Source organism: Urocitellus parryii, chromosome 8, assembly GCF_045843805.1.
Source record: "Urocitellus parryii isolate mUroPar1 chromosome 8, mUroPar1.hap1, whole genome shotgun sequence".
Classification (NCBI taxonomy): domain Eukaryota; kingdom Metazoa; phylum Chordata; class Mammalia; order Rodentia; family Sciuridae; genus Urocitellus; species Urocitellus parryii.
This window is the reverse complement of record NC_135538.1, coordinates 150674131-150688677: the sequence shown is the minus strand read 5'-3', so window position 1 is coordinate 150688677 and position 14547 is coordinate 150674131. Positions and strand designations below refer to the sequence as shown.

The 14547-nt window shown below is 46.6% G+C and overlaps 1 protein-coding gene across 1 annotated transcript; it reads left to right on the top strand.

The window, feature by feature from the left end:
* The first annotated feature begins 5795 nt into the window (after positions 1 to 5795).
* Prl (prolactin) lies at positions 5796 to 13823 on the top strand. Its single transcript, XM_026407306.2, has 5 exons — positions 5796 to 5823; positions 8110 to 8282; positions 9600 to 9707; positions 11398 to 11577; positions 13632 to 13823. Exons 1-5 carry the CDS (start codon positions 5796 to 5798, stop codon positions 13821 to 13823), a joined length of 681 nt encoding a protein of 226 aa, XP_026263091.1.
* Positions 13824 to 14547: the final 724 nt, after the last annotated feature.

Here is a 14547-nt window from a genome sequence, read left to right as displayed (position 1 = left end):
GATTTTCTTTAATAATTCAGCGTGATCTTGCTTGAAGACGCACAGGTTGAAATGTCTACCAGAGAGATGGCAGCTTTTCAGAAAACTTGTCCTTTCCGTGACAGCCAAGCAGAGTGTCATTATTGCAGGTGGCTCACAGGTGTCTGAAAGACAGGCCACACAGTGCCTCCTACTCTGGGGTCTTGGTCAATTCCACTGGCATTTTTTAATCTGTGCTTTATGTTGTTATCTTGTTATTGAAAGGAAAAGGGTGATGGCCAGCCGACCTCCGTTGCTGATGGCATAGACAGAAAGGACTGCACTTCAGCATCGTGCCTGTTAACCAACGTGCTATTGGGTCATTTTAAATGATGTGCCAAGTGGTACTGAACATGTCCTGGGCACTTCTCTTCTGATGGGGTCTTCAGCCGCAGGACTGCCGACTTGGGATGCCAGAACATTTTATTTCGAAGGCTGCGCTGGGTGCTGTAGCAGGTGAAGCAGCTCCACCAGCCTCTACCGGCCAGATGCCCGGGATCCCCCGATCCAGTTACGACACTCACACACTGGCAAAGGCCCCCAGAGGTGAAATCCCCCTAACTGCTTGTGCTTTGAAACACCCCTGCTTCAGATTGATGGGGGTCAGGACAGATGAGCCCAAAATATGGCACCTTGACATTTGAGAAAAGCCCAGGCACAGGAGGGAGGGTCCCTCTGACCTTCTCCCTCCCTTCTCCCCTGAAGCAGGTGGTGGAAGAATTCTCTGACCTTCTCCTGAAGCAGGTCATAAAGAAGCTCCATTCTCGAGAGGCCCTCCCCATACCCAGAGGAAAAGGACAGCTTTGTCCTCAGAGACACAGAGACACCAAGAAGAATCGGAGCAGACAGGCCTGACTGGGCTCATCGAGGTTCCTGACCGTCGGGTCACGCGGCTTTTGTGCAGTTGTACTTCCGCACGACTGTTCCTGCCTCATCGCACTGAAGTGTGAAAACACACCTTCCCCTCTTCCTTCAAGCCTTCATTACCGAGGGCTGACGTGTCATGTAAAATTTATATTAAATAAATGTGTATGCTTTTCTCTGTTGACCTGTCTCTTGTTGGAGGAGTCTTGGCTGTGAACCTAGGGTGGGTGAGAAATCTCTTCTACCACACAAGCTATAGCTCTTATATGTGAGCATCTAATTGGGGCTTGCTTTGAGGAGAAAATGAATCCTTTTTTTCTTTTAATAAATAAACTTATTCCTTAAGATGCTTGATCTGGGTCTAACACTGATTTTTTTTTTATATTATGCTTTTACATTTCTTTTCTTTTTTTTTAAACTGAATGTCGTGTGTGTGTGTGTGTGTGTGTGTTTCCTTATTACAAATTAGGAAGTTACAATCATTTTCCATATTTTCTAGTGGTTATAATCATAGTTTGGCATCATTGATTGCAATCTTTTCTTTAATTGAAAGAATCATCCTGACTGCAGCAATTCATCCCCACATACAAACCATGAAAAATCTAACATGCTCATGCTTGCTGGCACTTGTGACTGCAGCTATATTTTTTCTAGCTGTTCTTTAAGCCTAAAAAATATTCATATTAGAATCTCCAGAGCCAGGATTCTGTGATCCACCTCATCTCAGAAGGTTCCACTGCCCCATGAAGCATTGCCTTCCCTGTCGTTGAAAAGACTGACAGTATACATTGTAATCGATTTTGCTCAATACAGCATTCCATCTAGGAATTACCTCTTATTTATATGTCCATTCTCTTTCTTATCAACCGCAAATGCTAAGGAGCTGTGCTGAACAATCGTTGCCTTAATCCCTGAATATGAAAGTGTGCATTACTCCAGCAACACGTTGCATTTAATGAATAAATAAGGAAAAGGATAAATGGACATGCCACAGTGAACGTATTTCAGACAAATTCTGATGGGAAGGAGTAGTAGAGTCCAAGGGTGTGCCCGCTGGACCCGAGGAGAGCTCTTCCTCTGAAGAACCCGCCCTCATTCTCAGCCTGGACTCTCTGGCTAGATGCAGAAGAACCCACATGGTGGGAGGGTGACAGGCTGGCAGTGGGCCGGCTCACCCAGGGCCCCTGAGTTGCTTCAGTACCAGGACACTTGCTCCCCTGACCTCTCAACTGACCCAATTCCTCCAGATTTCCCAACTCCTCATTCTCATCACAATGTCATAGTTTAAGAATTAATGCCTGCTCTGGAGTCTCAGGGACTCTGATCTACTCCTACAGCTTTCTGTTTTGTCTGGTGGGGCCTGGACTAATTACAAGTTTGGATTATAACACTTAAAGTTATCCCTGGCAGTAGGCATGGTTCAGAGTCTAGTTTCCTGTCGGATAACAAGGATGGATGGATGGATGGATGGATGGATGGATGGATGGATGGATGAATGGGTGGATAGATGGATGGATCAATGGGCTGATAGACACATTCACACAGATGCTAGGCAGAGAAGTGATAGATGATGGGATGAATGGAATGGTCCAGGACCAGGGGGCATGGTTCAGAGCCACTTCCCATTGGGCAAGGAATGCACGTGTGCACACACTTAATATTGAAGTACAAAAATGTTTTACAAGAAAAATTAGCCTCTGCCTTACTGATCATTAGCATGCAGCTAAATACTTGAAGGTGTAAACCTCAAGCAGAAACACTGTGCAGTCTCCGTAAACATCATTCTTAGACCTGGACTCGGTTTATAGCAGACATTATGATTTCTCCACAGATGTTTGGGGACAAGCCTATGACGAGAAGCTCAAAGAATAAGCTAATAGGGAGAACTCAAGGCTAGATCCAGTGACTATAATAGCATACCTGTAAATAATTTTTTTAAAAAGACAACATTGCAAGGAGCGTTTCCAAATGCTTCTACTGTGGCTTTCTTATTAAAAAAGCAAATGCTCCCCAAGTTCTGCCCACATCTTAAGAACTTGGGTCTGGGGTTATTTAAAAAAAAATCCAGGATCTCCCCAGCCCTGGCCAATAAACAAGCATGACACACAAGCACCCAGGGGAAAATAACTGTGTGTTGAAACACAGGAAGACAAGCTGAAGCTATTTTGTAGTTAATCTGAAGAGCAGGACATAATTAAGCCATTACACTTTGCTTATCCTGAAACAGGTGCCATTCGAGAATTCACCATTGACCCTTCTCCAATATGCCCTTCACAGTCCTCTATTGGAAATGATTTATGTTCTACCTCATCATGTTTTGGTAGATGACCATTTGAAATTTTTAAATCCATAAATAACACGTCTTTAATCATTTTCAAAATTTACTTTACTAAAGACAATCTACCACTGATATAAATTTAAATATCCTTGTGCTACATTTATTCTGAGGATTATTGAACTTTTAATTTCTTGTACCACTACGTCTTGCAGTAGACACTTCCTCAGGTTAAGCAACGCTTTTCAAATGCGTTGTCCAAAATAACAGAAGAAAAATAGAAACTTTTCCAACAGGAAAGTAGATAAAATGAATTAAAACACAAGTTCTGTTTCTAAGCAGAAATGAAAACCAACCTGATGTCCTATAACGTTAAATCTCAGAGCCCTTTAGGAAAAGGTGGCAAATGCATTTATTAGTTTCATGTACTAAACATAGCGTGAGGTCATCAACAACATGTGGGCCATTTGTCCTGCTCCTTGGTGGAGGTGAGTCCTCAGCACTTGGTTGAGTCACAGCTATAAGAACAAAGATGGCCAACAAATGAAGTTTTCTAAGTGAGAGGAGACAAGTGCATCTGTAGTGAGCGTCTTAATTGCTCTAATTTAAGGCTGCTGTTTGATCAAGGGAAAGGCCAGCAGAGAGCACAAATATTAAGGCCAAAAGGGTGACATATGTAAGAGTCGGGGCGGGGGGGGGGGAAGCACAAGTACAACTTTTTGCATAAAATATGTCCTCTGCATTATTTAGACCTTGCAACATCCCCTTCCCAGGAAATGTGGTCCAGTGGAACAGCCGGAAGCACACCATAAATTTCACAGAGAAACATGTACCTCTTCGCAGTCAAATAAATCAATTGGCCTCCACTGAATAAACACGACTCGGGTTTCCTAGATCACTCTTATCCTGGCTATCTACAGAAGCGGCAGCACCTTTAAATTTCGAGATTAAGTTGTCAGTGTCGGTTCTTAGGGCAGATTTTCTTGCTCTTGGAGTCTGGGATGGGGGATGCGTGGCAGCACTAATTTCCCTATCCCACAGCCCAGCTTCCTTCATCACTCAGACCTCCACTAGCCAGGGGGAAGCAGATGCAGAATCTCGCCCCAGCTTCCAGACACAGAGAGCCAAGTATGTCCCGCTCGAGGTTCCTGACTCGAAACCTAGAATTGCCTGAGCTGGGGCCGTTGGGAAGAGAGTTTCTGAGAGACGCGGGTCTTGGCTGGTCTCCCTAGGTCTCCATGAGGACCTTGGGTCAGCGGATGGTGAAAACACACACAGGGCTCCCAGGACCCTAGAGATGCAAACATGGCCTCTAAATGGCCTCACCCATCAGCCTACCTCAGAGACAGCACACCTGGAGCTAAGGTCACAGGCGGCTGCAGAGGCATGGGCTCAAAAATTAAAGGCACCCGTCAACCCCTTCCTTCGTATTCATTATGACACTTCATTCAGGAAATCTCCAAAAGGTGAATGGAGCTTTTGAGCCCATGAAAGATGCGTGCTGGTCACCTTGTCCTGGAGAGACGTGGGGTCAGAGAAGGTAGATTGATCCTAAGTTAATAACAGTTGATCCACCTCTCTCCTTGGAGAGAGTGGAAATAATTGGCCAGAACGTGGGTTTTTTGCATCGTGAACCAGGCTGAGTGTGAAAGCCTGTGTGCATGGGTGTGGGTTTGCCCTTAAAAAACTTTACTAAAGACAACTTACCACTGATATAAATTAAAATATTTACCTCCCCAAATAAACTCCTGAGGGTCAGGAGAGAGACAGTGTTCATCCTAGACATGGGTGCACATCAGTAAAGGCTGAGTGATTTAGACTTTACTGTGTTCTTCCGGTCCTTCCCGATTCCAAGTGATGCAATAATCCTTCCCTTGACTCTAGAATTCCTTCTAGATCCTTTGTATTGAGTCTCTCCAAGCCATTTTCCAATCTGTAAACGGAGATAATAATATAACTCTACAGATATGTTAAAATCAAAAGCAAGAGCAGATGAAAATACATATCCTAAAATAAAGTTTCACACAGATGTGTCATTTTCGAAAGAAGACAACAATGCATAAAAACAAAAAAAAATGAGGAAATTTTATCAAAATATAATGGCAAACTGAAAATCCTAACTTTTCAATCCTTATCTCCTGCTATTTACTGAATAGATTTTGAAACGTTTAATTCACCTGGAAATCTTGAGTGAGAAATTTTATAATTTCATGATATATGAAAGTATTTCCTGAGTGAACTATAATACATACGTTCAAGAAACTGCAGAAAGAGAAGCAGGTGAATTTTCAAGTAAATGACTTCTATCGATTTACAGATCCTCCAACCCAAACTAGTCTCCTGATCTCACCTTCATCATTTCTCTCATTTCCTTTTGGTCTAATTAATCAAAATCCTTCATTTCTAGCCAGTTTGTCTTCCTGAATATGAATAAGAAATAGAATACCATTTGATGTTTGAAATTATGGAGGTAATCTCAATGACGGAAATGGATGGCCCCGGAAAAGGGAGGAGGGTGCCTGATTAAATATATTCATGAAGATGTCAAAGGTTTATAAAGCCCAGGCCCATGGCAGAGAATGCTGTGGACGGCCAGGTGTCCCCTGGAGAAGTGCCTCTCTCTGCAAGGGTCACCACCATGGACAGCAAGCGCTCACCATGGAGAGGTACGTGCAGCAGATCACTGGGTTGTAGGCTTTACCATCACACCTGTGGGGTGAGTGTGCAGTTTGGCTGAGAGCGGGAGGTTCGGGCTTATAGACTTGGAAGAACTATCTGACCAGAGACCTAGGGAACAACTATCTATACAGGACACAAAGGATAAACCAGTGGTTCAGAGATGGAGGCATCGAATCCCCCGTTCTCTTGGGGACATTCGGCAATGACAGGAGACCTTTGGTATGGTCTTCACTGAGGTGCCAGAGGCCAGGGGAGGTGCACCTGTGACTAGCGGGATCCTTAGGTCCTGCAAAGCAGGGGACAGCCCCCACGACAGGGCCCATGCAGCTCAAAGCCCAATATGGCTGGTGTTGAAAATAAGACTGATAGAGTCAGTGCACCCCAGTTGCCCAACTCACCCCAACTCCTGCAGGCAAGGCCAGCGTTGCATGGCCCCTGAGCCCTCATGGGGACCGGCCACCTTGAACCAGCCCCTCTGTGGCCTTCCTCGCTGACACTGTCACGTGCACGAGGACAGCAGATGGGTGTCTTATTCAGCCTTGTCCATCTGGCTCAAGCCAAATGGCTTTTCTAAAGGAAAAGTGACGCAGTACAAACTAATCACTTTTCTTTCTTGGTGACATTTGCAGAAAAAGTAATTTAGAACGATCCTAAAATGTGTTTATAAAATGAACAAAAATATAGACTTGACCTCATCTTTGACTTCAACAATCTTTCAGATGAAAAATGTGTAGATAAATGCACTCAGAATGTCTATCCAAGTATCCATTTCCTAGAACTGCTTTTCCAATTTCTCTGTGTGCAAAGAACATTCCACTCACCCATAGAGATAAAATATCCACTTGGCCACACTATGTACTACAACATGCATAAGATAAAGTTTTGGAAGCGTCGTCTGTTTGGGAAGTTAAAAGTCCATGTTATGAACCATTTCACAGTATCACTTTGATTCTGTGCAGCTAAAAGCTTGCCTAGTTATATTTTATACCAAACAATGTTTGGGGTGTGGTTAGTGTTTAAGGTACTTGTGTTTGGGTACTTTTACTTAGGTAAATCTTTGACATTTGCCAGTTTATGTTGGATGTTTCCAACTGCACTGCTCAAAGCTTCTGTGGAACTTAGTTTCCTGAGAAATGCATTTTTATATCAGATTCTTTTGGAGTAGTGTCACTGAAGTTGGAGGTGATTTTAATGTGGTGGCTTCATGCCGGTTCTTTCCTTGGGAGAGTGTAAATTATTGATATCTCAGAGGTCTGAATCTGTCTGTCTGTCTGCTGAGACAGTAAATTGGTCTGAAGCCACAACTGAACCTGGTCAAAGATTTTTAAAGTGGGAGTTTCCTAGGGCAGGGAGAGTGGATGAAAACCCAGCTTCCTGGGGAATCTGCACTCTCGCAGCCAAAGGAAAAGAGTTGTTCTTTACAAGGAGCAGCTGTACCTCTGCAAACACTGCCTCACGCTGCTAGGGTGGCTGCCGCTGCACAGGTGTAGGTGGAGAGCCCACAGGTGCGTACCGTGTGACAAGGTGAAGTGCAAAGACTGCACAGTATTGGTGCCTGTCTCCCCCACCTGCTAATAACAGGACTTGGGGAAAGTCACTTAACCTCTCTAAGCTGTCTGTCTCATCAGTATAATTTGATGACAATTACAAAGGCTCAGACTATTCACAGGCAATTGTACCACTCAAATTTAGAAAAAGAAATAATTGAAGCTTTGGCCAAGCACGAAGCCAGGGCATGGGATTGTCAGGATGAGGACGGAAGCCCAGGCCATGGCGTCCCCGTCATGATGGGATGCTCCTCAGGCTCAGGACTAGTGCTCCAGCAACTGCCTGTTTATTCCTGTCAGGCATGAAGACGAAACATGATCTATGTTAGTCTTGTCCCCCGTGCAGAGATCAGACATTGAGCTAAAAAATTACAAACTCCAGGAGAGTTTGCAGAGAATTTGCAGGAACTCCGGAGACATTAAACTCTCTTAAGAGAATGACTTTGACATCCATCCGGGCTCAGAATTAATTGAAGCTCCAAATGTTTGCAGAGCCCAGAGGGCCTCTGGCAGGAACAGAAAAATGCAGGAAGCCACGCCCTTCTCCAATTCTGCGTATCTGCAGAGATAACTTGACATCCAAGTGTGCACAGTGGACGGGTGGATGCTCCCCATCCAACCAAGCAGAGGAGGACAGGGGGCGAGGGGCCTTCCCTGGGCAGGATCGCCTGTGATGACCTCAGCTGAGCACACCCCTGAGAGTGGCTTGTGTTCCCATCTAAGCAGGGTCACTCCTCCTGTTGCTGGTGTCAAACCTCCTGTGCAAGAATGTGGCCTCCCTGCCCATCTGTCCCAGCGGGGCTGTCAACTGCCAGGTGTCCCTCCGAGACCTGTTTGACCGTGCAGTCATCCTGTCTCACTACATCCACAACCTCTCCTCGGAAATGTTCAATGAATTTGTAAGTACCTCGCATCCGCCTCTCCCCAGGGCAGGCTCCATGCCAAACGCTGGGCTGTCCTACCGCTCACCCGGAAAACCTGGCCAGCCAGATTTCAGAGAGCATCACGTTCGAGCTCAGAGAGGCACCATCCAAGAAAACACGGGACAGGAGGAAGGGAAAGTCTCGTGGAATCTCAAAAAGTCTCAAAGAACGTAGTGCCCTTTTAAAACCGTATTCCACCTTATTTTTTATCAGAGGTTTTTAGAAATCTGAACAGACTGATATAAAGTCCTGCTGGGCGGGGCTCCGGCACAGTGCCGATTTCTCCTCCTGGCACAGAGAGGTCAGTTCCCTGGGTCCTCTTCACTCAGCACCCTGAAGACGCCCAGTAAGTAGCTACACAGCAGGATGTGAGTGGATTAGGCCTGATCAAGAGAGACTGGATCCATCCTGATGGGAGGCGAGGGGTCAAAACAGCTTTTCAGAAACTGAAATCTCTAGGGCTGGGTTAGAAATGGAAACAGGCTCTGTGTCCTTGAGGAAGGCCCTTGGGAAGGTGCGCTCTCCTGGGTCAGCCAGGTGTGGACAATGGCGCTTCCATACATCAACAGTCCTCCTGAGAGCCTGTGGCTCAGGTTCCAGAACGTTCCTGCACACTCTTCTTGCCGTGCACCATATTTTCCGTCATTCTCCATCTCTGACTGGCCATCTCTTCCCACTCTTCCTTGCGTTCCCTTTAAACTTTCCCAATTTTTGTTAAACACTAGTTTTAAAGAATAAATATTGATCTCTGTATTTTTTTCCTTGTTTTATTCTCAGTCCATGGCGCAACATTTCTTACATTGGTATGCCCTGTTTTTTTCTGACTCATTTTTTGACAATCCACGGGCATTTGATATTTCCTACCACCCATCCAAGGAAAGAAGACCCACGTGGACTCGCAGGAAAGGAGAGATTAAATGGCTGAACTTAGGCACATTCGCCACGTCAGCATTTGACTCAAATACCCAAGGAAGATGGTGGTGAAAAACACCTCATAGATCTTAGGTTTGCTATTTTAGTGGTCGTTTTCCAAATTATAACTTGTAGGGAGGCGGGAAGGAAGGCTGATACAGCACGGGAGTCATAAAGGAAGCAGGAAAATGAGGTGGAAAACGTGAGATTCAGAGCTAGTGGAAAAGAGTGGGCAAAGGGTTAACGAACGCTTTAGGTTCCATCTTTAGGCAGCTGACGTTCTTTAATTACCTATCCACCAAACGTCTTAATATTCTGGTAACGGATTCATCTGTTCAATTCTCAAACACCAACCAACTGGATCTCCTGCGTCCTCTCCAGGACAAACGGTACGCCCAGGGCCGAGGGTTCATCACCAAGGCCATCAACAGCTGCCACACCTCCTCCCTCTCCACCCCTGAAGACAAGGAGCAAGCCCAGCAGATCCACGTGAGTCCTCAGCGGGCCTCGTGCCTGAGCCACTGAGGCCGGACACGCGTGGCCATGCCATAGGGCATCAGGGGCACCGTCGGGGGGTAATGGTGACCGCAGGCACAGAGAAAAACGAGGGAGAGAGAGCAAAGGAAAATTATCACAGTGTAGTTGATAAACTGTAAGAAAAGCCCAATGCTACCCCAAGGATTTAGTGTGGGGGGTGTTGTCCATGCGGATGACATTATTCTGACCACGTAGGATCACGGGTGCTAGACGGTGGGGACTGGATTGGCCATGCTTGGTAAATATCCACTCAGGTACACAACACAGAGATGCAAAGGCAATTCTTATGTTACTCGAGACCCCTCCTCTGGAGCCTTTGATGTCCCTGACCACTGCGTGGTTGGAATCCTCTCTCCTGGACCTTCTAGACTCCCCTCTGCTCTGCTCTGGCCTCTCTAAAACCTCCTTCCTCGTCACTGACACCTCTGCCCTCCCTAGGTCTTCACGGAGACTCCTCCACCAGGCAGGTCCATCAGACAGGATATCAGGTTTCTCACCAGGGCAGCTCTGACCCGGGTCGATGACAGCACTGTCTGCCAGTCCAGCCCCAGGCGTCCACCCAGCTCTGCCTGTTTTATCAGGATGGCTCTGTTCTGATCCCCTGCCAGAACCACAGCCTGAACATGTTTTAAAGTAAACACCATCCTGTGTCCACCCCTCACACCGCACCTCTGTTCTCCCTCCACGATTCTCCTAGTGGCCTGGGTCTTCTGTCTGTCTGCTGTGCTCATTAATAACGATGATCCTCCGAAGAGAAAGGGGAGGCAGAGGAAGAGGAGGGCCAGGGAACGCTGGCGGAGGCCCCCGCCGGCACTTCACAGAGGGCACGATGTGCGTTCCTGCTCCTCTCGGTTCCCTGTTTCCAGTGCCACGCCCACTGGACTCTGCTCTTCCTGACCACTAGAGCAGCTACCGACACCAACACAGCCAGTGCTTTAAACCTACCCATGATCCAACCATTCAGCATAAACTGGGGGATAAAACTCCACTGGGACTTCCATCTGCTGTTTGAGGAGACCACTGTCCCCCCACAGACTTCCCTGCCCGAGGCACGGGGCAGGGAGTTGTGCAGAGCCAGGGAGGCACACTGGGAGCACCATGTTGTGTTTGTGGTCTCTTGGCTCCCATATCCCAAAATGAACCTAAAAATCACTGATATGTTAATGAACAAACCCGGTTCATTAGTGCGAGCGAATCCTTGGGTGACAATGATCCATGTCACTTGTCATGGATCCTGGTGGAATCTAGCTTTCCCCAGGCAGGTCCCGTGAGTGCCTACTGATTTCCAGCAAAGCCCGGCTCCTCTCCATGGAGAAGCAAAGCAATCACACATGACAGATCAGACTGAGTGGGTAGACGGAGGGCAGGATTCCAGAGGGTAAACAGAAATGTTTCCAATGAGAACTCTCCCTGGAAAAAGTTGTCACTCAAATCAACTAGTTTTTTTGTTTCACTTTAGTGCAGTCTAGGCCCTTGACTTCAATTTTACTTTTCTATAATTTTTATCATTTACCCCCAAATTGGATAGACACACAAGAAGAACCAAGAGGTTCTGTAGTTCAGCCTTTCTGAGCAGAGACCCCATTAGGCAGCCCTGCTAATCTCTGCTGCTTCTAACGGGTCCCTCAACGTGGCTCCACAGCACGAAGACCTGCTGAACCTGGTCCTGCGGGTGCTGCGCTCCTGGAACGACCCTCTGTACCACCTGGTGTCGGAAGTGCGCGGCATGCACGAGGCGCCGGACGCCATCCTGTCGAAAGCCATCGAGATCGAGGAGCAGAACAAGCGCCTCCTGGAGGGCATGGAGAAGATAGTGGGCCAGGTAAGCCCCCCGGGCGCCCCTGCTGTCCTCCTTAGTGAGGGAAGTGGCCTCCCGTGGGAAACGAGTCTTCAAGCACCTCACTTGGCAGAAACAAAACTTGGTGTTCTTTTTCTAGATGGCTACTAACGTAAGCCAGCTCCTCCTCACTGGTCATGTCCGGCTCCAGTGTCACTGAGCCGAAGGGATCCCTCCTGATACTTGGCAGGTGCAGAGTCCCTATCCTGTCCACCTCCCACCAAAGGCGCTTCCCTTCCTGGGACTGGTGGTTAAATATTTTCAAGGGAAAGAAAACCAGAGAACAGAATTGGTGAAAGGAAACCATTCTTTCTCGTTTCTCCTCACATCAGAGGATGAGGGTAGGGAAGGAGAAAAGAGGGAATCAGATCCAGAGGGAGCGGTCCCCTCCACCCCACGCTGCCCAAGGAGAGTGAAAAGAGGAGGCCACAGTGTTTGTGCTGTCCCCTGAGCTCTAGATCTCAGGTGCCACCAAATGGAGGAGGGTGTATTTCTGGAAAGTTCCTTATTTTATAGTTTAAAGAAAGTTGCTTCCCTCTAATATTTTAGTGCTTATGGATCCTAAATCAAAACTCATATCATTGCATTTAATCTCCCCAAATAACTTCATACTCAGATCAAATTAGTATTTTTCAATATGTATCTCCATTCAGATAGAATCATTTCAACCCTGGTGAGATAACAGCTCAGCCGCTCTCTGAAGTTCTCAGAAATAATGTATCATCTAAAGAAAAACATATGATTATAGAGATAATAACAGAAGCAATTTTATATTTTTCTTTTTGTGTACTAAGTACACGTTATCATGTGTCATTTCTGTCATTTTCATGGAAGGAGAATATATCCAACACAAATACAAGGAACATATTAACCCAGGAACATAGGAAATAAACACCTGGATTTCAAGTTATTTTCCTCATTACCGTGAGCCTACTTCCTGAGGTCACTCATTTATTCTATGATACTTCATTTTCTGATCCCCTTTTCCTACCATTTATTTATTTATTCTTGTTCCTATCCTTGTACCTTGCACAGTAAATTCTGCTTGAGGGCTCAAGCACCGAAAATTCAAGATAAAAAGCATAAGGCAACAGACAGACAGACAGACAGACACACACACACACACACACACACACACACCAAGTTCTCATAGGAATGCAGATTTTAAAATATCCTCACATTATAGGAGTGAGCTCAGCAGACCAGGTCTGTGATCGTGGGACTGTGTACTAGCTGGTCTCCAGGTCAGCGGACATCCTGAAAGGTGCCAGGATGGCCCCTGGGCTCCAGGATCTCCGGGGGTCCTAGAGTACAGAGGAGCACATGCTGCCTCTCTCTGCTGTCGAGCTGGTTCTGTGATCCCCGTCTTGCCCCCAGCCCAACTCACCAGCACCACTGGGGGACAGCCGTCCCTCAGCACCTGCCCGCCCCTAGCTGCTCCTCCCAGCACCTCCCACCAGGGAGCTGGAAAGACAGCCGCTGTCCCCCTTAGAAGCCTGGAAGGTAGCTTCCCTGGCAGATCGTCTTCGTCACAGTCATCACTGAGCTGGCCACACCTTCACGCAGCGAGTGCCACCCACCTCGCGCCTAGGGCTTTGGAACACACACGTATGGAGAACAGATTCAGTTCAAAGCAAGACACTACCAAAAGAAATCGGTACCAAGGACACATGGGGGCAGATTCAGGAATGTAGACGTTCTTCAAATGAGAGAACAGAAGCCAGCTCCTCCATGGTCCCGGGCTCAACTCCATGCCTACCTTCCAGGAACACCTTCTTTCTGGCTCTCTGTCTGTCTGCTCCTGCAGGAAGACTTCACCTGCAGGAAGACCCCTTTAAAACTCACACACATGTCCTGCTTTGAGTTTTTAGATGACTACTAAATTCATGGTGCCTTCGCTTAGATACATAAAAACCAGAATCTATGCCTTTGGGTTTATATGCTGATGTCTTCTCTAAATCTTGATTTGAGAATTAGAAGGATGGAGGATCGGCAAACTCTAATCACGTGAAATAATAAGTGCCTTTCTTGGTGGTTAGGTTCACCCTGGAGTCAAAGAAAACGAGATCTACTCGGTGTGGTCGGGCCTCCCTTCCCTGCAGATGGAGGACGAAGACTCCCGCCTGTTTGCTTTTTATAACCTGCTCCACTGCCTGCGCCGGGACTCCCATAAGATCGACAATTACCTCAAGCTCCTCAAGTGCCGGATCGTCTATGACAGCAACTGCTGAGGCCACTTCTGAGAGGGTTCTTAAAGATCCATCCCTTGGCAGGCTTCTGTTAGTTGTCGAGCACTTTAATGCATGCGTGGGCGTATGGGTTCCTTCTCAAAAATAAAGAAATAACATCTGAATCTTTAGAAATGTCATAATCTGAAAAAGTCAATATGTCGAAGGTTTTTTTTTCTCCTCCCTCTAACACAAAAATCAAAAGAAAATCTATCGCTACCCTTGAGAAGCTTCTGTCAAAAAAATCACCACAAATAACAGAAGCTAGCCTTGCAAATAAGACTACTGGCAACTTACTTAAGAATCACAGCCAATAAATGTGGGTCAAGTTATTAGAGCCCTAGTCAGATCACGATGACGCACTCGAGTCCTGTGAGAAAGGAGATTGGATTGTCGGGATCTTTACGAAGGCCGGCCACGTTCTCTGAGCTAACTTTCACAGTGTTGTGACAGACAGCGTAAGTACTAGGTGACAGCCGTGGCCCTAAATAGCATGAGATTTACTGAACAGTCTAAAAATTGTTAGGATACAAATGTGCAATGGCTTCAAATCCCTCTAACAGCTGTCTTCACCCATATCCCACTGAATTCCCACCCCCTCAGCATCATCTTGGACACAGATATATGTTCCGGTCACTTGGAGCCTAACAAGTCCACTCAAGTTTCCACTCCATCTCCTCTTTGAATTATTAATACTTTCCCGTCCCTCTAGAGTGGCTCAAGGGAC